Source organism: Glycine max, chromosome 8 (genome assembly GCF_000004515.6).
Source record: "Glycine max cultivar Williams 82 chromosome 8, Glycine_max_v4.0, whole genome shotgun sequence".
NCBI classification, from domain to species: Eukaryota; Viridiplantae; Streptophyta; class Magnoliopsida; order Fabales; family Fabaceae; genus Glycine; species Glycine max.
Window position 1 is genome coordinate 1,766,768 of NC_038244.2, and position 25,544 is coordinate 1,792,311.

Below are 25,544 nucleotides of genomic sequence, written 5' to 3' on the forward strand. Positions count from 1 at the left end.
AAATGCCAAAAATAAAAAAAGAAGGTGATGACACTATAGAATATGATACAAAGATAATAGTGATATATACATATTCTTGGTTCCATTAAGAAAAAGGAGATTCCAAGTTTGTTGATTGATGGAACGGTAGTAAGTAGTAAGTCTCGTGTCTTATGAATGTCTTCCTATATATAAGGGCTTTCGTCTCAAACCTTGGAAACAAACTAAGCAACACACACACTTGAATTTATCAGCATGGCCTCCGTTCAGTGCCACAAAAGCTGCCAACAGAAAAGCCAGAACGCCTCGTTTGGGCAGAAGGTTTCAGACTTCTTCAAAGGGCATCGACATAATTAATAGCCACAGCTCCAATGATTCCACCAAAACCCACACCACACAAACCAAAGTGGTTTCCCAATCAGGGTCAAGCCACTTAACCACCAAAACTCGAACACAATGAATTGGGATAACTTCAATAACTGATCTAAATTTAGTTATACAACAACTAACAAATGACAACAGCTTTCCAAGTTGAAATTTTACTTTTGACTATATCTACAAGGTACTGAAAATCCTTAGGTCTTTCAATTTTATTCATAATGGAAACTCCAAAATATTTTCCTAAAAAGGGGAAAGTTTCCCTTAAAGCCAAATATGAAACCAAAAATATGCTTTGTGGTAGAGTTAACATTTTTAGACTACACTATTGTGTTTGTCTTTTAGCTTTCAAAAATTATTTTATAAAATTACTTTCAAAAACTAATTTTTAGACTATAGAAGTGATGGAAAATGTGAAAGTGTAAGGGAAAACATGAATAGTAAAAATTTAAAATAGAAAGCTAAAACAACTTAAAATATGTTTTGATTTTCTGATTTTGTTGTCTTCTGGCCCAGAGATATCGTCGTGAGTTCACCCAAACTTAATGAGAACATATCATCAAATTAATCTAAAATATTTTACATTAACATGTGTCACAGTTAGAGAATGCAAAATAATCATACCCATAGTCGATAAATAACCAATGGAGTTGTAAACATATATCATGACTCATACATTAATTACTTTAATTTTGTTAGCTTTTCAACAATCGATTTTTTTTATATAAATTTATTTACAAGAAAGATCAAGCAAATAAGAGGCTTAGCTTCAATGTCAAAGTGATAAGAAGCCTAAAACAGAAAGATATGTTTAACGGCTTCTAATCAATAATGGAGATTATGATTCTAATAATACAAATAGAAAACTTACGGAGTCATTTTTAATTACAAAGTTTATAATTCTCAATATATTAGATGTATTTATAAACAACTTTTGAGATAACGAATACTTAACAGACGAGAGAAAAAAATAATAGCCAATATGCCATGAGTTGTTCACCAGAAACAAAAATGCCATCTCGGCTTTCCATAGCTTTTCTTTTTCTTAAATTCTTGGTCCACAAATTGAGTGGGAACTTAATCAGCATGTCTGTGCCATCTATGGTGCTAACGCCATGAAACTAGGTTCTCTCAATTTATTTTTTGATATGTTGTGGAAGGACGCAGAGAATAAGTTCCGTTTTCTGTTTCTTGATAAAATATGGTAAGACTACTTTTATTCAGACCATATTTCAAGAAAGCATAATTGAAATTGTTATTTTATTTCTCCACTACAGAGGGAGGGGAGGAGCCTCACCATGCCAATAAAAGGCCCTTAATAAGCTACCATGCATGCAGCTGCAAGGAAACAAACAAATCACAACTAAGCAACACAAACTATTGCAATGGCTTCTGTTCAGTGTGAGAAACCCAACACCACAGTTGAAGTTAGCCAACCAAAAAGCCATCACAAACCCAATACTGCAATTGAAGTATGCCAACCCAAAACCCAACACAGCTCGTTCGGCCAAAAATTATCTGAGATAACTAGCAAGGCTTTCAAAGGGCGTCATGGCAGCAACCAAAATCAACTTCAATACTATAGCCAAACTCAGGTTGAGTCCCAAGGCCACAATGGCACCAAAACAGAGGCTCACTACTATGGCCAAACTCAGACCCAAAATGACAAAAAACATGGGGTCTCCAAAACCCAGATCACAGTTACTGTCGTCCAAGCACAAATTACCCACACCGAGAAGAAGGACCCTTATCCTTATGATACCACTACAACATGCTTTGGGGCTCATGCAAAGAAGAATGGAGAGCTCAACAACAATAAGAAGGATATGAACTTGTTCCGGAGGATTAAGAATGGCTTATCCCGCCATAATAACAATGAAGGAGGCAACAGCAGCAGCAGTGATAGCGAAAGTGATGATGAGAAGTGCCCAAAGACAAAGGTAACTAAGGGCACTTATATGCACAGGAGTACAAGTCTATTTTTAAAAATCATCACATGGAAACGAAAATATTTTACATTAAATGCTTGCATGTTGGGTTAGAACAAGATTTTGTTTGTTTCATTGCTAAGTCTTGACTTCTCTGTTTACGTCTGCAGAAAGGAGGAAACTGCAAGCAGGACGCAACTAAGACAAAGCCAGTTTAACTGACGGAAAGAACATCGCCACAAAGTGTGTTTACGATTTCATCTGTTCTTGTACCCAAATAGTTGGGAAAAATAAATTCCAATATTTCACTTGGCTGTGAGTATCTTATGATAAATAATATATTTTGAAGTTTACCTACATTTACTGGTCTGTTCAACAACAGGATCTTATAGTACCTTTGTTGCCTAGTCTGTTTGGATTGAAGTTTGAAAAATTGTTTGAGTAAACTTGATTTTGCAAAATTGATTTTAGTTAAATTTTAAGTGAACCAATTTATGTTTAGGAAAATTTATCATTTAAAATAACACTTTTAAAAGTACAATTGTTAATATGGGTGCATAAATATTGTTTTAAGTTATAGAATAATATTCAATTATGAGGATATTTTTTATCAATGTACCTCCAACTGGATTTTTCTTCACTGCAAAAGCAACAAGAATATTGTTTTTGCGGTGAGACAACAGAACCTTGGTTTTCACTTTTCATGCAAAATCAATTTTGCTCCAAAATTACTTATAAAACTTCGTACCCCATTGCCCGGAGGCTCTTCGCTATGCGAAGGTATGGGGGAGGGATGTTGTACGCGGCCTTACCCTTGCATATGCAAAGAGACTGTTTCCGGATTTGAACCCATGAAACAAATTTCAAAGCACGGTCATGGCGTGAATTGTGATTCTCTAAGATGAAAATGCCTATCCAAACTGGCGCAAACACTGATATATAAAACTGCATTTAGTTAAACTAACAGTCATCGCCATATGTTAATCAATTCTGTCAGCAAGGAATTAATATATGTCTATTCCACTAAAAATCCCCAAAAGTATAGTTACCGCCTGCCAACAAGGCCAAGATTAACACCATGCAAGATACAACAATTCTTATATACAAACCTTGATACGCTAAAGAATTCAGGGGCATTTTTCATCCTTCAAGAGACCTGGAAATGAAAGCAGCAATAGCCAGCACAGCAACATCTTCAACTTCATCTTGGGTGGAATTGTTTGCTTGCAGGTGCTTCTTACCAATCTTGAAAGAGTGGTCACCACCATCGATGACATGCAGCTCATTGGGTGCTTTCATCTTCTTCCGAGTGGTTTCTAACTTCTCAAGTGGACAGAGACCATCCTTGCTGCCCTGCGCAAGACACACATAAACAAACACAAGGATAGAATTAAACACATAACACAAGCAATTTATGTGTTATTACCCATACTGATAGAATATGAAAAATTTGACAGGTCATTCAATATATCAAGAGTATGAAACGGCAGAATTGTGACTATAAGACTATACCTGCAATACCACAATGGTTAATGACAAATTAGAAAAGAAAAAACTACCTGTACAAACATTGTAGGAACTGTTAGCTGTAACAGTGTTTCATCTCTAACTGCACCATTGCTTCCCTGCAATATTGGCAACTAAAAGAATGTGATTCTTAGTTATTTAAAATTTGTACTTTAGTTGTAATGACATCTCTGTTTTACCAAAACACTCACAGGAAACCAATGCACCAAATATAATGTCTTAAATGTTGCATGCCAACAATGCTCAAACAGAAAACTGAGCATCACAAGTGCAGATGATACAGCCAGCCAGGAAGGAATGAAAAGGAAAATATTCAAAGGAGTGGCATAATAAAGTGGATTATTGGATTAAGATGATTAGTATCAAAATTATTATTGGATTCAGAGCTCCACACTAATTTATATTTCTCCTCATCAATTTTGTATAAATTCTTTCCAAGGACGACAACTTCATCAACTAAGTGGGCAAATTAAGATGGCCAGCGGAAGGCCAAAATAACAAAGGAAGCAAAATGCTTAAGAAGGGAGCACATTTAAAAAAGACTAGAAATTTGTGATTAAACTATAATCACTAACAAAAGGGATAAGTGGCTTTTGAATTATCGAGAAAATAAAAATTAGGCAAGGAGTATAGTATACCCTATGATAGGCAAATAGTTGGAAATCTTCTTCAGTACACCTACTACCCCAAGGTAAAAGGAGCAAAAAAAAAAACATATGCAATCAGTTTATCCCGTAGTTCAAAGATTGGCATGAAAATCAAACCTTTAATGGGTAGCCCAAGCATACTACAGCAGAAACATTAATGTCTTTCATGCTAGCCACCATGCAGCCAACTCTACAACAAAATAAACGCAAGATACATCATGTCATAAATATCTTGATACTAATAAACTGAATTAGGGCTTCCTCAGCGCAACATACATATGACCTGTTAGAATATCCAGAATATATTATAGAATATCTCTTATGATTAGTTTCCTTAATTTTTCTAGTTTTCATATTCCCTGATATATCATGATTTGTATCATTATTTGGTTAGGATTGATTACAACAAATAAGGCTTAGTGCTTTAGATTTTATGAACAACACCATCACATTGTAGCACATTACAGTACTCAAGTACATATTATCCAAAGTCTCTATTATCACCTTTGCCTCCTCAATTCATAAAACCCATAATTCCAACATATCCAAATATTAAAAAAAAAAAAGGAATGCCTACCTTGAACCCATTGATTTGCCTGCAAGTATCAGGGGATGACCAGGGTACTTAGTTGCAGTTTCCTTGACAAAATTTGAGTGAAACTCCACCAGTTTTTCCGCCTTAGGAGGGGCCTTCTTTTTCGCAGACATGTCTAGCGAATGACAAACCCATTAAATTCACTTCCGAGTTAAAACAACACAATTATCTCGAGGTTCACACAACTAGAGATCATGTACTTTTTAAAAAATAAAATGAAAATGAAAAATGGAATACAAGGGATATAGTTAGAAACAAACTCACAAGGATAGTCAAAAGTGACAACATCGACAGCGCGCAGTGCCTCCTTTATCATGTTCTTCCATCTATAAAAAAATAAAAAATAGAGACAATGAAGCCTATAACAAGATTTAACCCATTTTGTAGTTTTAAAATAAAATCCATGTAATTGTATGGATATTACCTTTGCATCCAATCAGAAGAGGAAGGAGCACCGGCACCGTGAGCGAAGATCACAACCGGTGACAACGTTGAAGCTTCAGTCTCGCCGTCTTTGCTCTCACGACGCCGTTTTGCAGGTGGTAACGAATCCATGCCTTCGGAATAGAGAAACCCCCCAATCAAAACCCTATCCCGCTAAATTTCGCTGCACACACTATTAAATTCTAATTTTCGCGCCAAATGTAGGGACAGACATGAGAATGCATTGTTCACCTTCTCTTTTTGGAATTTGGAATTTTTTTTAACAATATAAAATCAATTTAAATTAACTATATTAAACATGTACATTAAAAACATATTAAAATGTCCTATCATTTGAAATCGGATTGATTCAAATTTATTATAATTTTCTATCATATTTTTTTTAAGTATTAAAATTAAGACGAGTTTAGGGTGAGAAAGGCAAACATGTTCCTCACCATGGATATTTTTTAAAAAACCGTTAGATTTTTTTAGTTCTCATGATGGCTTAAATGTTTTTTCTTTTTTCCTTTACTTTAAGCACTTTTTTTTAAGAGTTTCAAAATTACATGTGATTGGTAAATAACTGTTTTTTCTCTTTTCATTAATTAAATTCAAAAACACACCTTCATTGGATTTTCTTTTTCCGTTTATAAAATATCGTGCTTAATGTATTTGTAAAAAAAAACACTGTAATTAATTTGAAATTCACGTGGCTTAAAACAAAAGCACTATAACAAAGTTGGAAATTGTTACTCCATCTATTCATTAAAATTAAGAAAAATAATTAATTTAGTTAATAACAATAAATTTATTTTAAATATATATATTTTTTCAATTATCCTTATAGTAATACTCTTTTTTTAATTGTTTGTGAATACATTAATTTTTTTTACTGAGAGATATTTTATTTTAAAAATAATTAATACAACAAACATTTTAGATGAATCTTATAAATAAAAACTGAAAAAATAAATGGTATATGGATTGGTTGTTGATGAAGACTTGAAAATTAAATAGTCATGCAGAGTGATTTATGTCAATGCACACGGTTCCCCTTTTTTTAATTTATAATTTATATTTTTCCCGGGGATAAATCCAAAAAAATTATACCAAAGCATCCTATAATGAGTCCTTAGGGCTACCACGTTTCTGGTTCTGTACATGTTTTTTTTTTTGTGTGTGTGTGTGTGTCTTAGCGTTATTAATTAACCAAAGCGCATAAATTACACTTGAAATTAAGAAGACTTTGGAGACACTTGGACTTACGAAAGCAAGGGGCGAGCCATAAAGCAAAAGACAGGAAAAAGGGACAAGACACAAGGAATTAATGCATGCTAATGGGATTAAAGATAACGCTGAGATGCCATTGAGGCATGCAAGCTGCTATATTCGATCTGTGTTACTGCTCGATCTTCATGATTGCTAAAGGCCATCCTGTTAATTATTCTAACCAAGTCATCATGCTCGAGATCGACGGCGTGAATTATATCTTAAAAACATTTTTTTTTAATTAGCCAAAAAAATATATTATTGATGTACAGTGAGATATAAGGTATATCACCTGCAGAAATCGAAAACCAGGCCAGTACCCCCGATAAGATATATATACATATGTACATGCATGCATGTTTTCTTTAATTTGTAAAATATATTTTTCCCCATGCGTCCAATTAATTTGAGCAATTGATATCGTAACCTCTACGATTTGGAGATCCTCTTGTGAAGCAATATCTTGCCACAAAACAAGATATGGAGACCCCACATAATAAAAGTCAACGACATTTTAAGGCAGCTTCTACTCTGTGCAGAGTGTATAAAAAGGGCTTGTGTTATATGGACCCTCTTCAAGGAATTAATTAACACAAGCCAAGCCAAATCAAGTGATAATCAATGAAGGGGTTGATTGTTCACTCTCCCTCAAGGGCTTCTCGCTTTAACATCCAAGAACAAGACTAGAGGCCCTTGGGGAGGAGTAAATAAGCTGTTCCTTATATATATATATATATATAACACAAAGAAGTTCATCTTGTTTCTCACCTTCATAATCATTACCAAAGTTGGCTTCATTTCCAAACCCTTTTTTAGTTTCTTTCTGAGCCCAACGTTGGGTTTTTATGCGGCCAATTTTTAGCGTGCATTGCTGATCAATCACCCTTGGTGAGATTGGATACATAATGGGAGGTTGGGTTCATATCCATTTTGCCACGTTAAAAATCTGTCTCATATTTTAGTTTTCTCACTTTTTTAATTATGGATACTCAACAAAGTTGACCCGATGAGGTTAAGCGCGCTCTCTCTTGCTCAAACTTATTAGCCTAATTAACATCTAAGCTAATAAGAATATTGGTTTTTTTTTTATATTAACTTTCATTATATTTTTACAATTTTTTCTCTCTTCTTAATTCTTATCAAGTTATTTGACATTTTACAAACTATATAGAAGAGTATAAATTATGAAAAAAAATCATTTCAACTAAATATTATTTTATGAAATGAGTTATAAGGTTGATTTAATGTTAAAAAAAACGAAAATAAACTTTGTGGATTTGAATTCTCAACTAACAAAAAAATAATAATTAATAATTAATATTTGATCGATAAAAAAAACATTATTCAATAGAAATAGTATAGTTAATTTTTCATATAATATTATGTATTATTTTTTAAAGATAATTTATTATCTTTTTCTATACAATATAGTAACTTGTTTTAGAAGACAAATCACAATATACTTATCTCTTTTCATTATGAGGTCTTACAATGAGTTCAAGATTTTTAGCTCAATTATATATGCTTCTATATAGCAGTGTTTACGGTTTGATTTTAAGAGACAAAAATTCAAATCAATGAAAATGAACTTAATTTTTTTTCAAATCCAAATTAAATCAAATCAATTAAGAGCATATTAGTTGGTTCCCTTAAAAAAACATAACTAGCTGGTTCAGATAATTTTATGTATTTTCATTTTAAAAAATTTGAAGAGTTAATTGATTTTGATAAACACCCTTTTTTTAAAAAGGATGTGCGCAAATCCGTCTTGTCCCAGTAACTCATCTCAGCTGTTCAAAGTTGATTCTAGCTAGTAGGTTTGTGTTTTAGAAATGAAGTTTGATTTATTAACCCAATCTATTTCATTTCTTTTTTTATCTGTTATTAGTTATTAATTTACTCTCTTTTTTTTGTTATTGTTAGTGATGGAAAGAGATTCAAATCAATGACTTTTTTTCTTTTTTCTCCCACTCAATTTTATAATTTCACCTAATCCATCTCTTGACTCGATGAGTTGACTCATTTGTTATTCTTATAATATGAACCTTGTTCTTCCACGAAACAAAAACATAGTTGCCTTGCATGGTGCCTCTCACATTCTCTCTTTCAGTTTGGCAGCTATTGGTTAGATTTTGTTTTCCATCGTTTTCTCCTAGTGTTGCGTGGTACTCACTGATTTTGACTCGTCAACGCTAGCTCTCTTTCAAGTCCCAGTTATGGTTTCCTCTTGACACATTGTTGTTGGTCTTTTACCATCTTGGGACTTTTGAGCCAATGAGTGGGTGTGATGGTTTCGCGTGCCTTTGAATTATTTTGGTTTGCAAATGAATTATTTTGATTATGAGCAATGATATATAAATATTTTATCATTTTAAACATTCTTTTAATATTTTTATTTTTATCTTTTTTTTCCTATCACATTATATAATATTTTGTTCTACGTATTAAATAATAAAATAAGTGTTCATGCAATATTTTGTTGATTATTAGTCATGAAATTAAATGCAATTCTCCTTTTAAGGCTAGGCCTAGCTGCACGCCCTTGTCCCCCTGGTGGATTGTACTTGCCACTTGCTATCTTTTGTGGGGAGGGATTACACGTGGCATGTTTGTGAGAGATGAAAGGGGGCCCTTCCAAGAGTGAATATTTGTGCAGCATTGAACCTGGAAAGAGGACCTACCCTTCAACTTTCTTGTTTGTCTATGAGATTTGAAGGCTGAGAAAAATAAAAATAAATATAAATCATGTTGTGATCCATGCATGTGAATGATCTAACCCGTAGTCGTAGTCCAGGCTTTGTTTCTGAACTTTGCTGAAAACAGGAAGCAAATTATGACACTAGGCCGTACTCTTTTTCTTACCATAACTAGCATTAGCAATATTGGTTGTGTACTTTTGGTGTTTCTGTTCGTTCGATACTACATGTCTTGTATTACCTCCCTACTATGAATGGAATTTGCGAGTTTTGAAACATGCTAATTTGTGTAAAACAACACATAAAACGAATAAGAAGTGGAAGAATCTTATCATATTTTATTTGTTTTTTTATCCTTGATTTTTTTTTTATTCATCCCAGTTGTTCATATATTTTTTTAAATTATGATCTAACGGCCATCGTTATTTTGTAATAACTACTAAACATAAAGTTAATATTATATATGTTTGTTTAGCAAATGAGTGGCTGTGGCTCACATGCATATTCGTATGCAAAATGAAAGGCTGTGTTTTCTTAATTTTGACACACATCCGTAATAGAATGATAATACTCGGAGTTATAAGGTCGCAGCCAGGAGAGAGAAAAAAATTAGTGATTCAAATCTCTTTCATTAATAAAAACTAATAAACTAATAAAAAAATGATAACTTATTATGTTGATTTATCTCTCTCTCTCACACACACACACACATATATATATATATATATATATATATATATTATTTGTTGAGAAAAAAAAATTAAAAACGGTAACACTTTCATGGAGGAAACAAAGGATATCCTTTTATTCGTAATTAAAGCAAACGCATGATATGTTTATTTTATCAATGCATCACAAGTAAATGATACAAGCAAATTTAACATCATATCTATGTGCGCAGCTTTTTCTTATTTACCTGATACTCAACTTATTTTTATTCCATATGCTAAAACCTACAATTTTATTAGTTGTTTTTCACCCACTTAGTGAACTATAGTGGCAAACTTATTTTCTTTTTTATGTTTCATTCCATTTTCAGCTCTCTAAATCCTTTACCTTTATTCAGTTAAACATCTCATTGCATCTAATTAATTTCATTCCATAATAATAATAATATTTATTATTATTATTATTATTATTTATTTTCGTTAAATAAATCCACTCCAGGTCTTGCATATACTGCTCACCGGCATGCAGAGTTGCAGACCTAAAAACATATACGCATAGACAGAAATAGAACAGAAAAAACGACGGATGGCAAATTTTTCCTGCTTGTGTATAATATATGTGGTGATATGATATGATGATGATGGGAAAAATTTTAAACTACACTTTTATAGGTCTGCGTGGTTTTGTATCAAAAGAAGTTGTATGTCTATATGATTACTCAAATGAAATCTATGAGCATGTGTATTTTTTATTTATTTTTTAAGAGACTTTATTGTTGTAGCATGACAGATTGACAGTAAAAATTAAAAATAACTTTATTACAATTATTATTTCGTTAGAGTATCTTAATATATTTGGGCACTGAAGGGCTCATTATATTGGCATTAGAAATGATATTAGAATCAAAAAGTTCAAACCCACTTTCTCCAAGATGCATGACTTTCTTTCGGAGGAAACAAATTTTGAAAGAAATAAAACTCCAATGATTAAATGGGTTTTCCGGTGAGATCCATAATTTATTTTCCTAGACAAGGTGGTCTTCCACCAGTTGATCACGTGTGTTGTAAATCTGATGTTTGCACAAGAGAAAGTTGTTCTCAAAGTATTCTGGCATAGATGATAATCACCAAACTTAGATTATGTGCGTCATCATGCTCAAGATAATATAGTTAAAAACAAAAACACATGATAATCAACACAAATCTACCTTGGTTTCCCTTAATACATTATACATCTTGCCTAGCGAGTTCGCATCTTCGTAGCAAATTACACATATGAGAAACTTCACGAGAACGAAAAGTTAATTAAACAAAATCATGGAAATTTTCTCCTCAAAACATTGGCCTGTTTGAAATATTATTCTATGCTACACTAGACTGGCACTTCATTTTTCTCCACAACCCTCACTCCTTTTGCAGATCTGAGCACATTGGCCTGTTTGAAAATGATTGCATCAAATTAAGACATAAAAGGCAAACATGAATATCGATGCCACATGAGTAATAAATAAATATAATGAGAAACAAGAAAAGAAAAGAATCATATGCATATTACTTGATCCTCGGTAATTTCGACTGCAAAAGCATCAACAATGACCAAAGAAGATGTCTTCTTGTAGGTTCCTGGCTCTAGGGCACTTGCTAAGAGTTCATCATGTTTTCTATCAAGGTACAAATCAAGCTCATGTGTCCCTCTCTCGGTTCTAGCAGCAATTAATAAATTAAAATGAGTACTAATTAATTAAGAAAATGGTATAATAAAACAAATTAAGGAGAACAGACCGATCAGCTCGAAGTCTCCCGTATTCAGGATCATAGTTCATGAAGACAAAGTACGACTCCATTTTTGTGCTCCCCATTAAGAAGAATGCCTCTTTTTCTTTCTTGTTGATTTGATTGGAAGATCTATTATTATCAATGGCAGTTTTCTGTTCCACTGTCTAGCTATTTATACAGCAAAAGGCTGAATGACTTTCCCAACAGAGAAACGATAATAAAGAAAAACAAAATGATAGCTAGGCCCACGTTGGTTTCAATTTTATGTAAGATCTAAGAGGTAACTTTTTCCGTTATGCCCACCGCCAAGGAATTTAATATTTGAACGGACTGATTGAAATTTATTGATTTGTAATTAATAGAAAAACCAAAGATTCTGATTTCGGTGGTGCGCCCCTTAAAGAGAATAGCAAGTTAATTACTTCTTAATACATACGTGCAACATGATGAATTGAAGCACCATGTTCACACTTAGTCATAATCTTGTAAGCGTGCATGGTATTAGTTATTGAAAGGATGAAATAATTAACATTGTGTTCATTGATAATTGTTTTTCCTAAGTAAATTTTGTAATTAAGTCACATATAAATTATCTGATTTTTCCCTTTTTTATTGTTTCTTTTTATGGTTAACATTAGGATTTTAACATCATTTAACTTTTTATTGGTAGGTGCTTAAAACTGAAAAATTTATAATGTTTTGGTGGTGTATTTTGTTTTGTAGAAACACAGAAGAAGGCATGAACGAGAGTTGTAGATCTGGAGAGTCTCGTTTAGCGCATCACACTCGTTCAGCATGCAACCCTCGTTTAGCGCAAAAACGCCACATAGAGAAGCCAAATGTCATGTGAAGGCGCGCTTAGCGCGTAGCCACTTACTCTTCGCTTAGCGCAGAACCTCACTTAGAGTGTAGAATCACAAAAAATAAGATTGTGTTGCGTTTTAAGTAAGGAAAAAGGGAGGGGATGTGGCATTCAGTCCTCCCCACTGAAGAACAGCTAGGGCTCGTCCAAGAAGAGGGAGAATCATCCATTGGGACCCATTTCACTTCCTCTCCACTTCCTTCCACTTTCTTCCACCATCTTCACCCTTTTTGTATTTGTAAGTCTTTCATGATAATGAGAGGTTAAACCACCTATTGTTGGGAGTTTATCAACAAAATACTCTTGATGTAATGATTCTTACTATCCATTTAATGTTATTTCAGTTTCATTGTTTCTTTTCTATGCTTATTTTCATGTTTGTGGCTTGATCATCCATGTTCATGTTATATTTTAGAGTATACGAGTAGATGTAGGTGATAATTGAAATAATATTGAACAGAAAAAAATCATTAACGTTGCATCAAGAGTAGTTTTGGTAGACTAAGCCCCAACATATTCATAATCCTGCATCGATCTGTCACTTCACTGCTCTGGTTTTTTTTTTCTCGCCCTTGTACATGCTAGCTTATTAGTTTAATTTCATGTCAATTTACTCTTAATGTCACATGCCACAAATAGTTGAATCAATTTGTTAATTACTTGAAAATTGGATATACACCAACTCTAACTATAGTCAAAGTTCTTGTGAACTCGACACTCGGGCTTCCGTTTTAAAATATTACTTATACAAATTAGTGCACTTGTCAATGAATTAACATTCATCTGAAATTTGTGACGCGAAGATGTAAGATCTTTAGTGAAAAGGTCTGCATATTGATCAAAGCAGCTAACAAATGTAAACTTACCTAATAATTAAGAGAAACAAACACGCTTAACCACCATAGACAGAAGAAAAAAGGTTTAATCACCTAAAAAGGAAAAAGCAAGATGACTTAACTACCTAAAAAGATAAAGGCAAAAGGATTTAACTACCTAAAAAAGACAGAAAACAAAAAAATGGTTTAACCACCTGAAAGGCAAAAGCAAAACACAAAATGACTTAACCACTCAAAAAACAAAAACAAAATGGTTTAACAACCTAAAAAGGCTTAACCATCTAGAAGTTTTAACTGCTTTAAGGAAATGAGTCATCGTTTTATAATTAGTCAAGGCTAAATTTAATAGGTAAATTGGAAACAATGATTGGTGACCATGAGGAAAATAAAAAAAATATTTTATTCACTATTAATTATTAGTGTAAAAAAATGTATATATAAAAGAAAGGAATAATAAACTTAAAATTATCTATTAAATTATTTATATTTTGAATTTAAAGTATAATATTTCGCAACTAATTATTCTATCAATAGTTTAACATTAGTAAAAGTAAAATAAAAAATAAAAAGATCTCTCACGCGTTTGTGCATGAAAGTCAAAACTTAAGCCTTTATTTTATTAATTATTGACACCAGGTACATGCATATCTTAGCATTGTTTTATTCAAAGTCAAAATATTTTATTCACTATTAATTATGAGTGTAAAAAAATGTATATATAAAAGAAAGGAATAATAAACTTAAAATTATCTATTAAATTATTTATATTTTGAATTTAAAGTATAATATTTCGCAACTAATTATTCTATCAATAGTTTAACATTAGTAAAAGTAAAATAAAAAAATAAAAAGATCTCTCACGCGTTTGTGCATGAAAGTCAAAACTTAATCCTTTATTTTATTAATTATTGACACCAGGTACATGCATATCTTAGCATTGTTTACAATTGAGTAAAAAAAAATAAAAATTGTTCACAATAACCTTATTTTTTTCTCTCACCGTAAATTTTGCATTCTATCACTCTCTTTCTTATCAATCACAGTACTTCGGTGCATCATTGCTCTTTTTTCAGTTTTTTTTTTAAAGAAGGCTCATATCATATAGTCTTACAATCAATAAGTATGGGATCTACTAAAAGAAGTTAGTGGCCCCTCATATTGTAACAACTGAAAAATCGAATCTTTTCTAGAAAAGGCATCCACATCTAATATTTCACCATGACTCAATTAGATCTTGTCTCCAAAGAAAAATATAAATGAAAAAAAAATCTTTCAAAAAAATGGAAAAAGGTAATAAGTGAATGAAAAAGTGATAAATACATTGTTATGAATCAAACTCATGCAATTATAATTAGAATCAATATATTTTGACACCTAAATCCTATTATATATCTAGAGAAAGAATGATAAAGAAAAATATAGATATTATATATGATAAGAAAAATTAAAAATTTAGTTTCCCTATTAATCTCAAATTTGTAATTTTGATCCCATATAATTTAATTCACAAATTTAGTCATCTGTTTTTTGTAATTTCATTATTTCAGTTTCCAACCTTAAAATTAGACGTTGAGGACTGAAATAATGTGATTGTAAAAAACCTGGAGACTAAATTCATGAATTAAATTATAGAGGGATCAAAATCAAATTATGAGACAAATAAGGAGACCAAGTTTACAATTTTACCTATATGATATAATATGATAGAAAAAATATATATAATGAGAAATATTGATTGTTTATAGTGACAAATATAAAATCCAATCCAAGAACACTAAAGAAATCAATGAGGCATCAAAGAGACTGTTTGGCGAACCTTCACTATTGTGGCCTTAATGTGTCTTTGCAATTCCTTGGGTCTTTTTGTTCCCATTAGTATTCCTAGTTAATTAGTTGGGAATTGCTTGGGGCACCCAGCAATTTCCAAAAATGACGAAAATACTCTTATGGTATTTTCGGTTGTAAATAGCAGGTCAAATTTTTTATTTATGCAGCGTCATTTTTTTCGTAAAATTTCCATGACTTAGTATAAGTTACTTCCGTTAAGGGTGGTTTGGAAGCGTATTTGGTCTCCGGTGGTGTACGTGCATTTGTGAGGAATATACGGTGAATTTTGGTCGATTTCCGTCGTCGAAAAAGGAGAGGAATGCAAAAAAAGAATTTGACGTACGGCCAAATCATTTTTAATTTTTTCTTTTAAATTTTACAATGATAAATTAAACAAAATTCAGTTATGGCCATACGGATTACAAATTTTTGCAATGATAAAAGAAAACAATTTAAAATATATTTTAATGATTAATTTAGTAATTGGTTAAATTTAACAATGATAAAAAAATTTCATTTAGTCATTAATTAAAAATAATTTATTTCAAAAACATGACCAATTTTTTTCAAAAACAATGGGATAATATTATACATGACAAAACAACTATTATATATAAGAACATTGTTGCAACAAATTTAGAATCAACACATGATAAAACAATTATTATAAAACAACTAATATATAATTAAAATGTTCATGATAATTAAAATGTTTAAAATCCTAAATTGTTCATAAATACGACCAATAGAGCACATAGTTAACATTGGAATCAATGAATTCAAAAACTACTTCCATGTCAGCGGTCAATGACAAGGTCTCGCAAAAATGTTTCCATCTGGCTCCAATTTTAAGTGTCTTCTTGTAATGATTGAACACGAGCCGACATTCTGCAACGTCCTCCAAGTGCAAATGCATCCCGTCTTTATTTTTAAGAAAATAATACATGCTACTTGGAACGTCCTGACAAATAAAGAAATGTTATGTCAACAATTTATGTTATAAAATTTAAAACTTGAAAAATAAAGAAATATTGACAACTAAATTAGGAAGTTACTTATCAAAATGCTATTTTTAAAAACTATTTTTTTTTTAGTGAAATAGTCATACGGATTGTCAATCCGTATGAAAGAATTTATTTTTTTTTTTTTAAAAAGTCATACAGATTGACAATCCGTATGACTATTTCACTAAAAAAAACAGTTTTAAAGAAAAGTCATAATCTGTATGGCTATTTACTAAAAGTAAAACATTTTTTTTAAAAAAAAAATCATACGGATTGACAATTTGTATGACTATTTCACTAAAAAAATAGTTTTTAAAAAAGTCATACGGATCAACAATCCATATGGTGCATACGAATTGTCAATCCGTATGGCCTTTTCACAAAATAAGCACAGAGCAGACAGAGAACCACAGAACAAGTAGCAATAATGCAAATCAAAACACAAAACAATACATAATACACAGTAAGGCAGAACAAGAACCACAGAAGAAAGAAGATTCACTAACGTCGATGGGAGAACAAGACGCCGCAACAACGAGGAAATGAAGGGGAGGCAGCGAATAAGAGGTCGCAATCGACAGTGGAGAGGCTGCCGGAGAAGAAGAGGCAATGTGGAAATGAAACCACTAAGTGGAGAGGGATCGTTCTCTCAGAGGAAGAAGAAGACGCGTTCTCTTGAGGGAGGAAGAAGAATAAATTTCAGAAATGTACAGTGACTCGTACGAACGAGTCACTGTATTGCTTTTATATTAAAGGGTGAAGGACATTTTTGTCCTTTCACCCACGTTGCTAGGTGCCCCAAGCAACTGCCTAATTAGTTTGTTGTGTTGGGCTTTTAAGGCCTCCTCTGAATAAAAAAAAAAAAAACTCTCCCACTTTTCATTTATTTTTCTCCTAGTTGGGCCACATTTGCGTGTAGGTTCCTATTGATCACAACTCTTATTCTCTTGTTTTTTTTTTCTTACAAAAGATATTCTCCAATTAATATCAAAGATTAATTTTGTTCAAAATATGAAAATCATCAAAATAGTTTTTTTCTCTTTCAATAATTTTTTTTCATATTGTTCAAAAACTAAATATTTGACATGTTTAACGAATCTATCTATTACCTGTGCTGTGTTGAACGTTGTTGGTTATTTCCAACTCAAATGGACCACAGGCATAAGCATCCCATATTCCTTTGCAAAATACCCAGCACTTCATTTTATTTTTTGCTAAAGTATATTTTTGGCTCACTTTAATTTTTTATTCATGATTTTGATCTCTATTTTTTTATGATTTTAGATTTCACATCTTAGAAAACTCACAATTTTAATCTAATTTTTAATGTTGCATAATTTTATTTTTTATATTTTAATTTATTAAATTATTTTTTGATAATACCTTAAAAAATACGTTAATTCAAATTCAATTGGATCAAAATAAAAGAAATAAAATATATATAACATTGAAAATTGGACCCAAATTGTGAAATTTGTAAAATGTGGGATTCAAATTGCGGAAAAAATAAAAAAGATTAAAATCACAAATAAAAAATTAAAAGAAAAACCAAAATTGTAAATTATCTTCTTCTTCTTTTTTTTGTTGAACCCCCGTTTCCTCACTTGGGCTTTATTCCCAATATATTTTCACATCCCCTGCGTTATTTTGTACTCGTTGACAGTGACTAGAAAATCACGTGGAGGAAATTGCTACGCGCACCATTGTTTTGTTTTGTTGGTACACCCGACACAGTATATGTAATTTGCATGAAATATAGATTGTGAGTTCATATAAGGATTCAATTGTGAGTTTTGTGTTATTAATATGAGGTTTTAATTAATTAAATTAATAAGTTAATTATATTATAAAATAATTAATATTATTATATATAGCATTAAAACTTTTAACATATATTTAATACACATGTAAATTTATATAATAAATTTTGTGACAATTAATTTTAATCTAATAATTAATTTATATATGTATATATATAAATTGTAAATAAAAATAATATGTTTAATAAAAATTTATATATATAAAAAAGATATTGTTAATATAAATCTACTAATATATTTTTTGATTTTATTATAATTAATTTTAATCTAATAATATATATTATGATGGGTGTAGCAACAAAATGATGGGCTCGTCATTCCCTGAATCGGAGAAGGAGGAAAACACTCAAGCAAGCCCATTTGACTTATTAAAGTGGAAGGCGGGTCTAAAATTGCGGCAGAACCATGGAGGTTGTGTGTTATGTGTCTGGATGCTTTTGAGGGAAATCACACACACGGCCCCAGAATATCAAACAATTGCAAGGAAAGGAGCACCCAATTGATGCAATTTTGTTCGTTACAGAAACATTGCTTCACTGTTGAATTTTTAGATGAAGATTCACTTGTGTGGGAGTGATATAAAGTTTAGAGTTTAATTTATATGTGTATATATTTTTTGGTAGAGTAAATTATATATACTAGTTTAAAATATTTTAACGTCAATATTTAATAGAAATTCATCCTATTTCACATGATGGTAATAAAATATATATATAAACTCAATTCAGCTTCAAGTGGGCTGGATTGGGCTACACGACTCTAGAACGTTAAAGCAATTCTAGGCTTTTCCCTCTATAGGTCAGATGGTACAGATTTTAATATTTTATAAGGAAATTGTAGTAAAGATGTCTTTAAGTTTTAAGCCATGTTCCAAAGATTATGCACCAAGATGTACATAGACAAATTGGTAAAAACATAAGGAAATAATAGAACGGTATTATTAAAAATAAAATATTTCTGTTTTCTAAAAATATTTTTTTCCAAATTTTATTAGTTATTTTTTAGTTTTAGAGATTTTTTAGATATCATTTGATTTAACATATTATTTTCTGAACTATTTTACTGCATATAGATATTGAGTTTGCAAAATTTTCCATTTTTTCACTTAATTTGTTTGTTTTAGTATTTTTCTAGTAAAGGAAAATGTATTTTTAAGTGTATAATCAGGTTGGAGATAAAAGAATGACAAAACTGTAAAGAGATAAAGGATATGTTTCAAAAGATGGCGGGCAATTTACATGGCGTGACTTAGTATTATCACATGGTAATTGGTAAGTGCGACTTTGAATAATATTTTGGAGGTAAAAAAGTTTAATTTAATCTCTTATAATTTTAAAGTGAGCCAAAATGATTTTTTTTGGAATAATTATTAATTTTGATTTTGGAATATAATTCTTTTTAATTTGAAAAGTAAAACTTATCTCAATAAATTTATTTATATGCAAACTACACAAGTTATGTTAAAACCAAAAAGAATCATAAATGATATAAAAAATGTGAAAATTCGTCTTATGAACGGTAAAAAAAAAAAAATTAATATTAGATTTTTTTAAAATTTTAATTAATTAACCGTGTAAAATTTACAATTTAAGTCCACCAAACTCTAAAGTGAAACACCTGTTTTGTAAAGAGAATTATTCGTACCAAAATGTTCCCCACCAGGCACCAGATAACAAGGCTCTTTTGAACTCATGAATACAAGGTTGCTAAATTTTACTTTATGTTAATACCATTGTTTTTATACAATTCCAGAGTACGTATTTTAATAATCCAAATCAATTATATTTAAGAAAAGTATTAAGGCCGACTTTACTGTTGAGACAAACTCAAGAAATCTGGGAAAATAAAAAATAAAAAAAATTCTGAAAATTAAAACAACACGTGGTTTTCATTTTCACGAGATATAAAAATTCACATGAACAAACGGAATAAAATTGTATTTATGAATTACCTAACACTCTCAACAAATTGTACATAGTTTGTTTAGCAAAAAAAAAAAACAAGATATTTTATGCAGTGAATGTGTTAGCTAGAGTTGAGGTGGAGCATGGGGGAGGGGGACGAAGGGGCACGTGGCGGGACCCACAAATCACCCTTGATCGCCTCCATCTCACAGCTCTGCCCCACCCTTTAACGTTAATTGCGCTTTACCTGACGGCTACCATCAAAAGAGACATTCTTATCGTATTTTTTTTTTTAATCCTCCATCCTTACTTTGATAAATGATAAATAAAATCTGACAAAAAAAAGTTATTTCCATACAAAATTCGACTCTTAATAAAAACAAGCCAGCATGTTCATTGGTTACATTACATTTTGCTTACGGCTATAAGTCCGCCGACGGAATCCAATCCTTCCTAATTAATAAAAAAAATAAATGTAATGTAACCAATGATTACAAAGAGATAGAGCATATCACTTGCACCTATATGTCTAACTCTTCAAAGAACCCATCACTGTTTTTTTTTTTCTTTTTTTCTAAGTGTACTTCTTTCCATAGCTATAACATGTTCTTTGATTTGAGAGATAGCATATATACAAGAACAACACTCGATCGGGTTCAAATTTTGATTCATGTTATAGGAACTATATATAGAATCTATACTTAGATTTGGAATTCAGGAAATAGGACAATCAGATACCAATTACAAAGAAACAAGTTTTCTAAATATTTTGGAGTGTGTAACACTGTCTTCTTCTTAACCAATGATTTTAATTTAATTAAAATAGAAAATTAAATTTTATTGAGTTGAGAAAAAATAAATTAAAATACTTTGTATGACTTTATGCAACAATTTTCTATGAAAATTTTGATCAAATTAAGACTGAGTTGTACACTCTCAACGTAAATTTATATTAATGAGAATGAGCAAACAGCCTAACATAGTATGAAGACATGAACTAATATTAGTGTGTCATTAATACATTTCCCTAGATCATTAGCACCTAATTCCAAGGTAAATCATTTTCTTGTTTACCGTTTTTGGCAAACCACCCAAAATTGAGCTTGCTTTGCCTGCTGTACTTGTTTAACTCAACTTTTACTTCTTAATCTAGTAGATAATAAAACCCTTTTACCCATAAGATCCAAATATAATGATTTTAGATTTTTTAGGGGTGAAAACTAAAAAATATATTTTAGCAGGACTAAAATCAAAATTTGTTCATTTTATAGAGATTAAAAATAATAATTTGAAATTCTAGAAAAATGAAAACCAAAAAGAAAATAAGAATAAAAAAAAACTTGTTATTTTATAAAGAATAAACATATATTTAAATTAACGTTCAAATATAAATTTAGAAAAACATTTATCTTTTTTTCTGCCACACTTCAGTCACAAGTTTTTTTTTTTAATATGTAAGAAGTAAATACGATATCCAAAATTTACGACTCTTCGTGACAGCATGAAGTACAAGTTACTAATTAAGATATCATCGAACCAACATATACCAAGCTTCATGGACTGAACTGTGGCATAAAAAGTGCACCATTTTCGCATAGGCATTGAAGTTTATAATTTATTATTCCAAAAGTTTATTGTAATATTTGTAATGTATTATAAATGATTGTGTCGAGTAGTATTTTAAATTATTTATAGTTCTATGGTCAGTCAATGTTTTTTTTATTCATTTATTTATATTTTTTTACGGTATTTATCATACATAGTTAAAATGCAGGGTAATAAGTACTCCGTCAATCTCATTATAATTAGGGATGAAAAAGTTAAAAATGATTAAGTATTAAATTTAACCTTTGTATAGTTTTAATAGGCAGCATGAATTGATTTCTAAACAATTATTGATAGTACAATAACCTAAAAATAAAAAACAGTATAAAACCTCCATCAATCAATTGGCCTTGTCTGAATTGGCCATAACCGTTTGGCATTAACAAATGAATTGTTTGTGAGTCAACTAATACTGTTTTTGCACAGATGAAAAATGGTACTAGTACATAACGAAGATGGAGGAATTCCAGGGCGAAGTTGAAGCTTGATTCCTGAAATTTATTACGGTTAGTGGGGACCTTTGGACGTTAGGATTTTGGAGATTGATTCCTCCTACTACAACCAAGTTAGAATATCTCACAGGATCCTAATCTTTTATGGTCATGGTATGCTATACTCCAAACAATAAAAGCTAAGTAGCAGGTATCCAAAAGTGACCCAACGGGATTCAATTTAGCAGAACGAATACTTTAATTTCTCACAACATGAACGAATTAAGTTTGAATTTTTGTTGAAATAATTATTCATGTTTAATTGTTCAATTAATTAATTTATTAGTTTAACAAGTATAATGTGTAAATTAAACGAATTGATCTATAAGTTCGTCAACCAAATCCATTTAATTCACAACCTCAACAAGCTAATCCATTTAAATAATTAAATAACACCAAATTCGAACTCTCACGGACTACAAGTTAAATGAACTAGAGCTCAGACTAAATTACATATAAGCAGCTTCAGGTTCATCCACAGTGATTATTTTAGTATTGGTTTTTCTTAAGATTTGGAAGACATAGCCCGAAACATTCAAGTTATTATATCTAATAATTTGAAGTATTAGATATGCTTAATTACAATTTGCACTCTTAACATTTTAATTTTTTAAAAATTTTACATACAACAAATTAATTAATTTGATGTATTTTATGACTAACATTTTAAAAAAACACGTAAATATCTTCCGTAGTTTGTTCATTAAATATTCACTAAAGTTAGGATAAAACTCACCGAAAGTTTACTATAAAAAAATGCAATTACAACATGCCACTTTAGTTAATTTTCTGCTTTTTATTGTCTGCTTTTTGTATTAATTTTTAATCAATTGCCATACATATTTCGATCATAGTACTAACATTAAGGTAATAATAATCGTATTAAACAAATTGAAAAACGACGGAGCAACTTATCGTCACTTACAATAATGGAGGGGAACATTATGCACGTAACTCTTACTAACTGGTCCAGCATTTTTTCAACAAAAAAAAAATGGTCCAGCATTCAGACCCAAAATAGAATAAAGAATAAAAGAAAATTCTATTTAATGTAAGTAGCAGAGGCAGACACGAATACAAATTTATTTTATGCGCACTACATAAGGATCAAACAGACAAATATGGAATTCAACAAAAAAAAAAAAATTAAAAAATAGACAAAGATGGGAATTTCTATATAGCAAAAAAAAAAAAAAACAGGGGATGTAAAATTCTTTTACAAATGAAAAAAATAGTACATCTACTAACACTAAATTTTACATTAGTATCTAATTATATATTATTATATATATATGATGTGATTACCTTAAAAAATCATATTTTCTATAACTTTTTATTAGTTTATAATGTATTATTTTTTACACTAACTATGTAGAATTAACCAATTTCAACAATGCTTACATTACAAGTCAAACCGACGAAAAAGGTTTTTTTTTAAAAAAATGTATTGGAACAGCAATGTACTTATGTACCTGATAATAACAAGTATCTAGCAATCTAATTTCACAAACAATTCACAATACATTTACCATATCACAAAACTACATGTTGACATAATTGTTTAACAATCCATAGAACAACACATTTACCAATTTACAGAACTACATGGAAAGAAAACAGAGAGCCAACAAATACAAGTAACAAACACTACAAAAAGCATGTGGAGACGACAACAAATAGTAATGACAGTGAGACCAAACCTGTTCCTGAACGATAACAACATTGCAATGGAAGCAACAAAGCAAACAATGAATGAAGGAATGAGAACAACAACATCCACGAGAACCAGAGCAGCAAAGGCACAAGAAAATGAATATTGGAATGTTTGAGAGTGAAAGTATTTTAGAGGCACATATGGTGATATTTAAATAAAATGACATAAATCCATTGTAGTCTAACCAATATACAAGGAATTGTTTTTTACTACACATTTTTTAACATAGTCTTTTAAACATATTTTATTATTAATTAAAATATTTAGAAATTACAAAATCACGTAAGCTTCACTCTTTATTTAACGAGTCTTACCAGTAGTTTTGTAATTTTTAATGCAAAGTGTGTTAAGAACAACTATATATTATAAAATATGGTATTATTACTTTTCAAGATACAAATCACTTATAATAATTTTTTCATATAAATAAATTTTGACATTAAATCCAAATTCATATACTTAAAAAATACGAGCCCGAGTTATTTAAAATAACTCACGGTGATATATTAATTTATATATACTTCATATTTTGTATAACAGTCATTTTTGTATGTTTCGAAGATATTGCATTAATATTAATATACAAAAAATAGGGATTTTATAAAATAAAATATTCAGGAAAAAAAAAATTAGAACTTTAGGAAATGTAGGGAAAAAAAGCAGAAGAGATTGTATCAAGGATAGAACTTCATTTATATCTCACATTCTACTTTTTCAAATATCTCCAGAAATTTAAAACGAAGGTGAGGGGATAAATGGACCCATTGTCCCCATAAAAGCTCCCAACTTCTATCACTATTGTCTCTATATCGATTTAAGATCTTGATGGGTCCGTGCTTCTTTACAATTTCTTACCTTTGCTGGGTCCAAAGAATTTATATATTTCATGAACCTAATTGTATTTTAATTCTTAAAAAAATAATATAAATTATTTTTTCAAATAATTATTCTTATATAATATGTAAAAATATTATAAAAAATTAAAATTATTCTTTTATTATATTATTTATAAGTTTTCTTTCTTATTGTTTTGGTTTGATTTTGTGTCATTTTCCAATATTTTTCGGTTTTAAATTATTTGTAAATATAAATAAAGTATTAATTTATTTTTTCATAATATCCTAATTTGGCGATACAAATAATTGTACTAGTAAATAGTATACAATTATAATTGCAAAGTGTAGTTAATCATTTATGAAGCAATGTAATGAAAAAAAACATTTATGATAAGAATATCTTTGTCAAATAATGTTATTTTAGTGAAAGGAAAATAATTTTTCATGAAACTTGATGTAACTACTTACTTCCTTAATATAAAATAGAGAATAATAGTGATTATAGTTTGGTAGTTTGTAAATCTTCAAAAAGTTGTTTGTTCCCACGCTGATAATATCCGCATGAGGGGAAAGGCCCACCACACTTTTAACTTTTATGCTGAACCCATGGTTAACTGTTTACATGAGACAGGTTGAAATGAATTCATCATTGTCTTTGCTTGACATAAATTTTTAATAAACTTATTTATTTAAATTTAAATCTAGTTCAATAATATATAGTAAATATGGAACATATTACATAGCATATTGAGTCGG

The 25,544-nt window shown here is 30.4% G+C and overlaps 3 protein-coding genes and 1 non-coding gene across 6 annotated transcripts; 2 read left to right on the plus strand and 2 right to left on the minus strand.

Annotated features, from left to right (window-relative positions):
- The first annotated feature begins 1,424 nt into the window (after positions 1-1,424).
- Positions 1,425-2,642, plus strand: LOC100798226 (uncharacterized). 2 transcript variants are annotated; one of them, XM_006584696.4, is made up of 3 exons: positions 1,425-1,561; positions 1,635-2,297; positions 2,456-2,642. In XM_006584696.4, the coding sequence occupies exons 2-3, from the start codon at positions 1,743-1,745 to the stop codon at positions 2,501-2,503; spliced, it is 603 nt and encodes a 200-aa protein (XP_006584759.1). In that variant the 5' UTR covers positions 1,425-1,561; positions 1,635-1,742; the 3' UTR covers positions 2,504-2,642. The 2 variants fall into 2 exon arrangements, with proteins under 2 accessions (XP_006584759.1, XP_003530383.1); XM_003530335.5 differs by having other exon boundaries at positions 1,451-2,297.
- Positions 2,643-3,218: 576 nt separating this feature from the next.
- On the minus strand, positions 3,219-5,676 carry LOC100527322 (putative alpha/beta hydrolase). Of its 2 annotated transcripts, none has more exons than XM_006584468.4 (6): positions 5,479-5,676; positions 5,319-5,380; positions 5,037-5,169; positions 4,577-4,649; positions 3,845-3,925; positions 3,219-3,638 (listed from the first exon to the last, which is right to left on the minus strand). In XM_006584468.4, the coding sequence occupies exons 1-6, from the start codon at positions 5,607-5,609 to the stop codon at positions 3,426-3,428; spliced, it is 693 nt and encodes a 230-aa protein (XP_006584531.1). In that variant the 5' UTR covers positions 5,610-5,676; the 3' UTR covers positions 3,219-3,425. The 2 variants fall into 2 exon arrangements, with proteins under 2 accessions (XP_006584531.1, NP_001238165.2); NM_001251236.2 differs by having other exon boundaries at positions 3,239-3,638; positions 3,845-3,910; positions 5,479-5,650.
- Positions 5,677-7,374: 1,698 nt separating this feature from the next.
- MIR5036 (microRNA MIR5036) lies at positions 7,375-7,525 on the plus strand. The gene has a single exon (NR_048820.1). It is a non-coding gene; the product is annotated as a microRNA MIR5036 (primary transcript).
- A 3,704-nt stretch (positions 7,526-11,229) lies between these two features.
- On the minus strand, positions 11,230-12,054 carry LOC102660809 (subtilisin-like protease SBT2.5). The gene is made up of 3 exons (XM_006584697.4): positions 11,896-12,054; positions 11,669-11,816; positions 11,230-11,548 (listed from the first exon to the last, which is right to left on the minus strand). The coding sequence occupies exons 1-3, from the start codon at positions 11,970-11,972 to the stop codon at positions 11,486-11,488; spliced, it is 288 nt and encodes a 95-aa protein (XP_006584760.1). The 5' UTR covers positions 11,973-12,054; the 3' UTR covers positions 11,230-11,485.
- Positions 12,055-25,544: the final 13,490 nt, after the last annotated feature.

What these genes read in the sequence shown, in the direction of transcription:
- LOC100798226 (XM_006584696.4), top strand. Translation starts at nt 1,743, where the DNA reads ATGGCTTCTGTTCAGTGTGAGAAACCCAACACCACAGTTGAAGTTAGC. An exon ending in AGAAGTGCCCAAAGACAAAG is followed by an intron (nt 2,298 to 2,455) that starts GTAACTAAGGGC and finishes TTACGTCTGCAG; the next exon opens with AAAGGAGGAAACTGCAAGCA.
- LOC100527322 (XM_006584468.4), bottom strand. Translation starts at nt 5,609, where the DNA reads ATGGATTCGTTACCACCTGCAAAACGGCGTCGTGAGAGCAAAGACGGC. An exon ending in TCTTCTGATTGGATGCAAAG is followed by an intron (nt 5,381 to 5,478) that starts GTAATATCCATA and finishes ATTTTTTTATAG; the next exon opens with ATGGAAGAACATGATAAAGG. An exon ending in GCTTGGGCTACCCATTAAAG is followed by an intron (nt 3,926 to 4,576) that starts GTTTGATTTTCA and finishes ACATTCTTTTAG; the next exon opens with TTGCCAATATTGCAGGGAAG.
- LOC102660809 (XM_006584697.4), bottom strand. Translation starts at nt 11,972, where the DNA reads ATGGGGAGCACAAAAATGGAGTCGTACTTTGTCTTCATGAACTATGAT. An exon ending in GGGAGACTTCGAGCTGATCG is followed by an intron (nt 11,817 to 11,895) that starts GTCTGTTCTCCT and finishes AATTGCTGCTAG; the next exon opens with AACCGAGAGAGGGACACATG. An exon ending in TCGAAATTACCGAGGATCAA is followed by an intron (nt 11,549 to 11,668) that starts GTAATATGCATA and finishes ATTTTCAAACAG; the next exon opens with GCCAATGTGCTCAGATCTGC.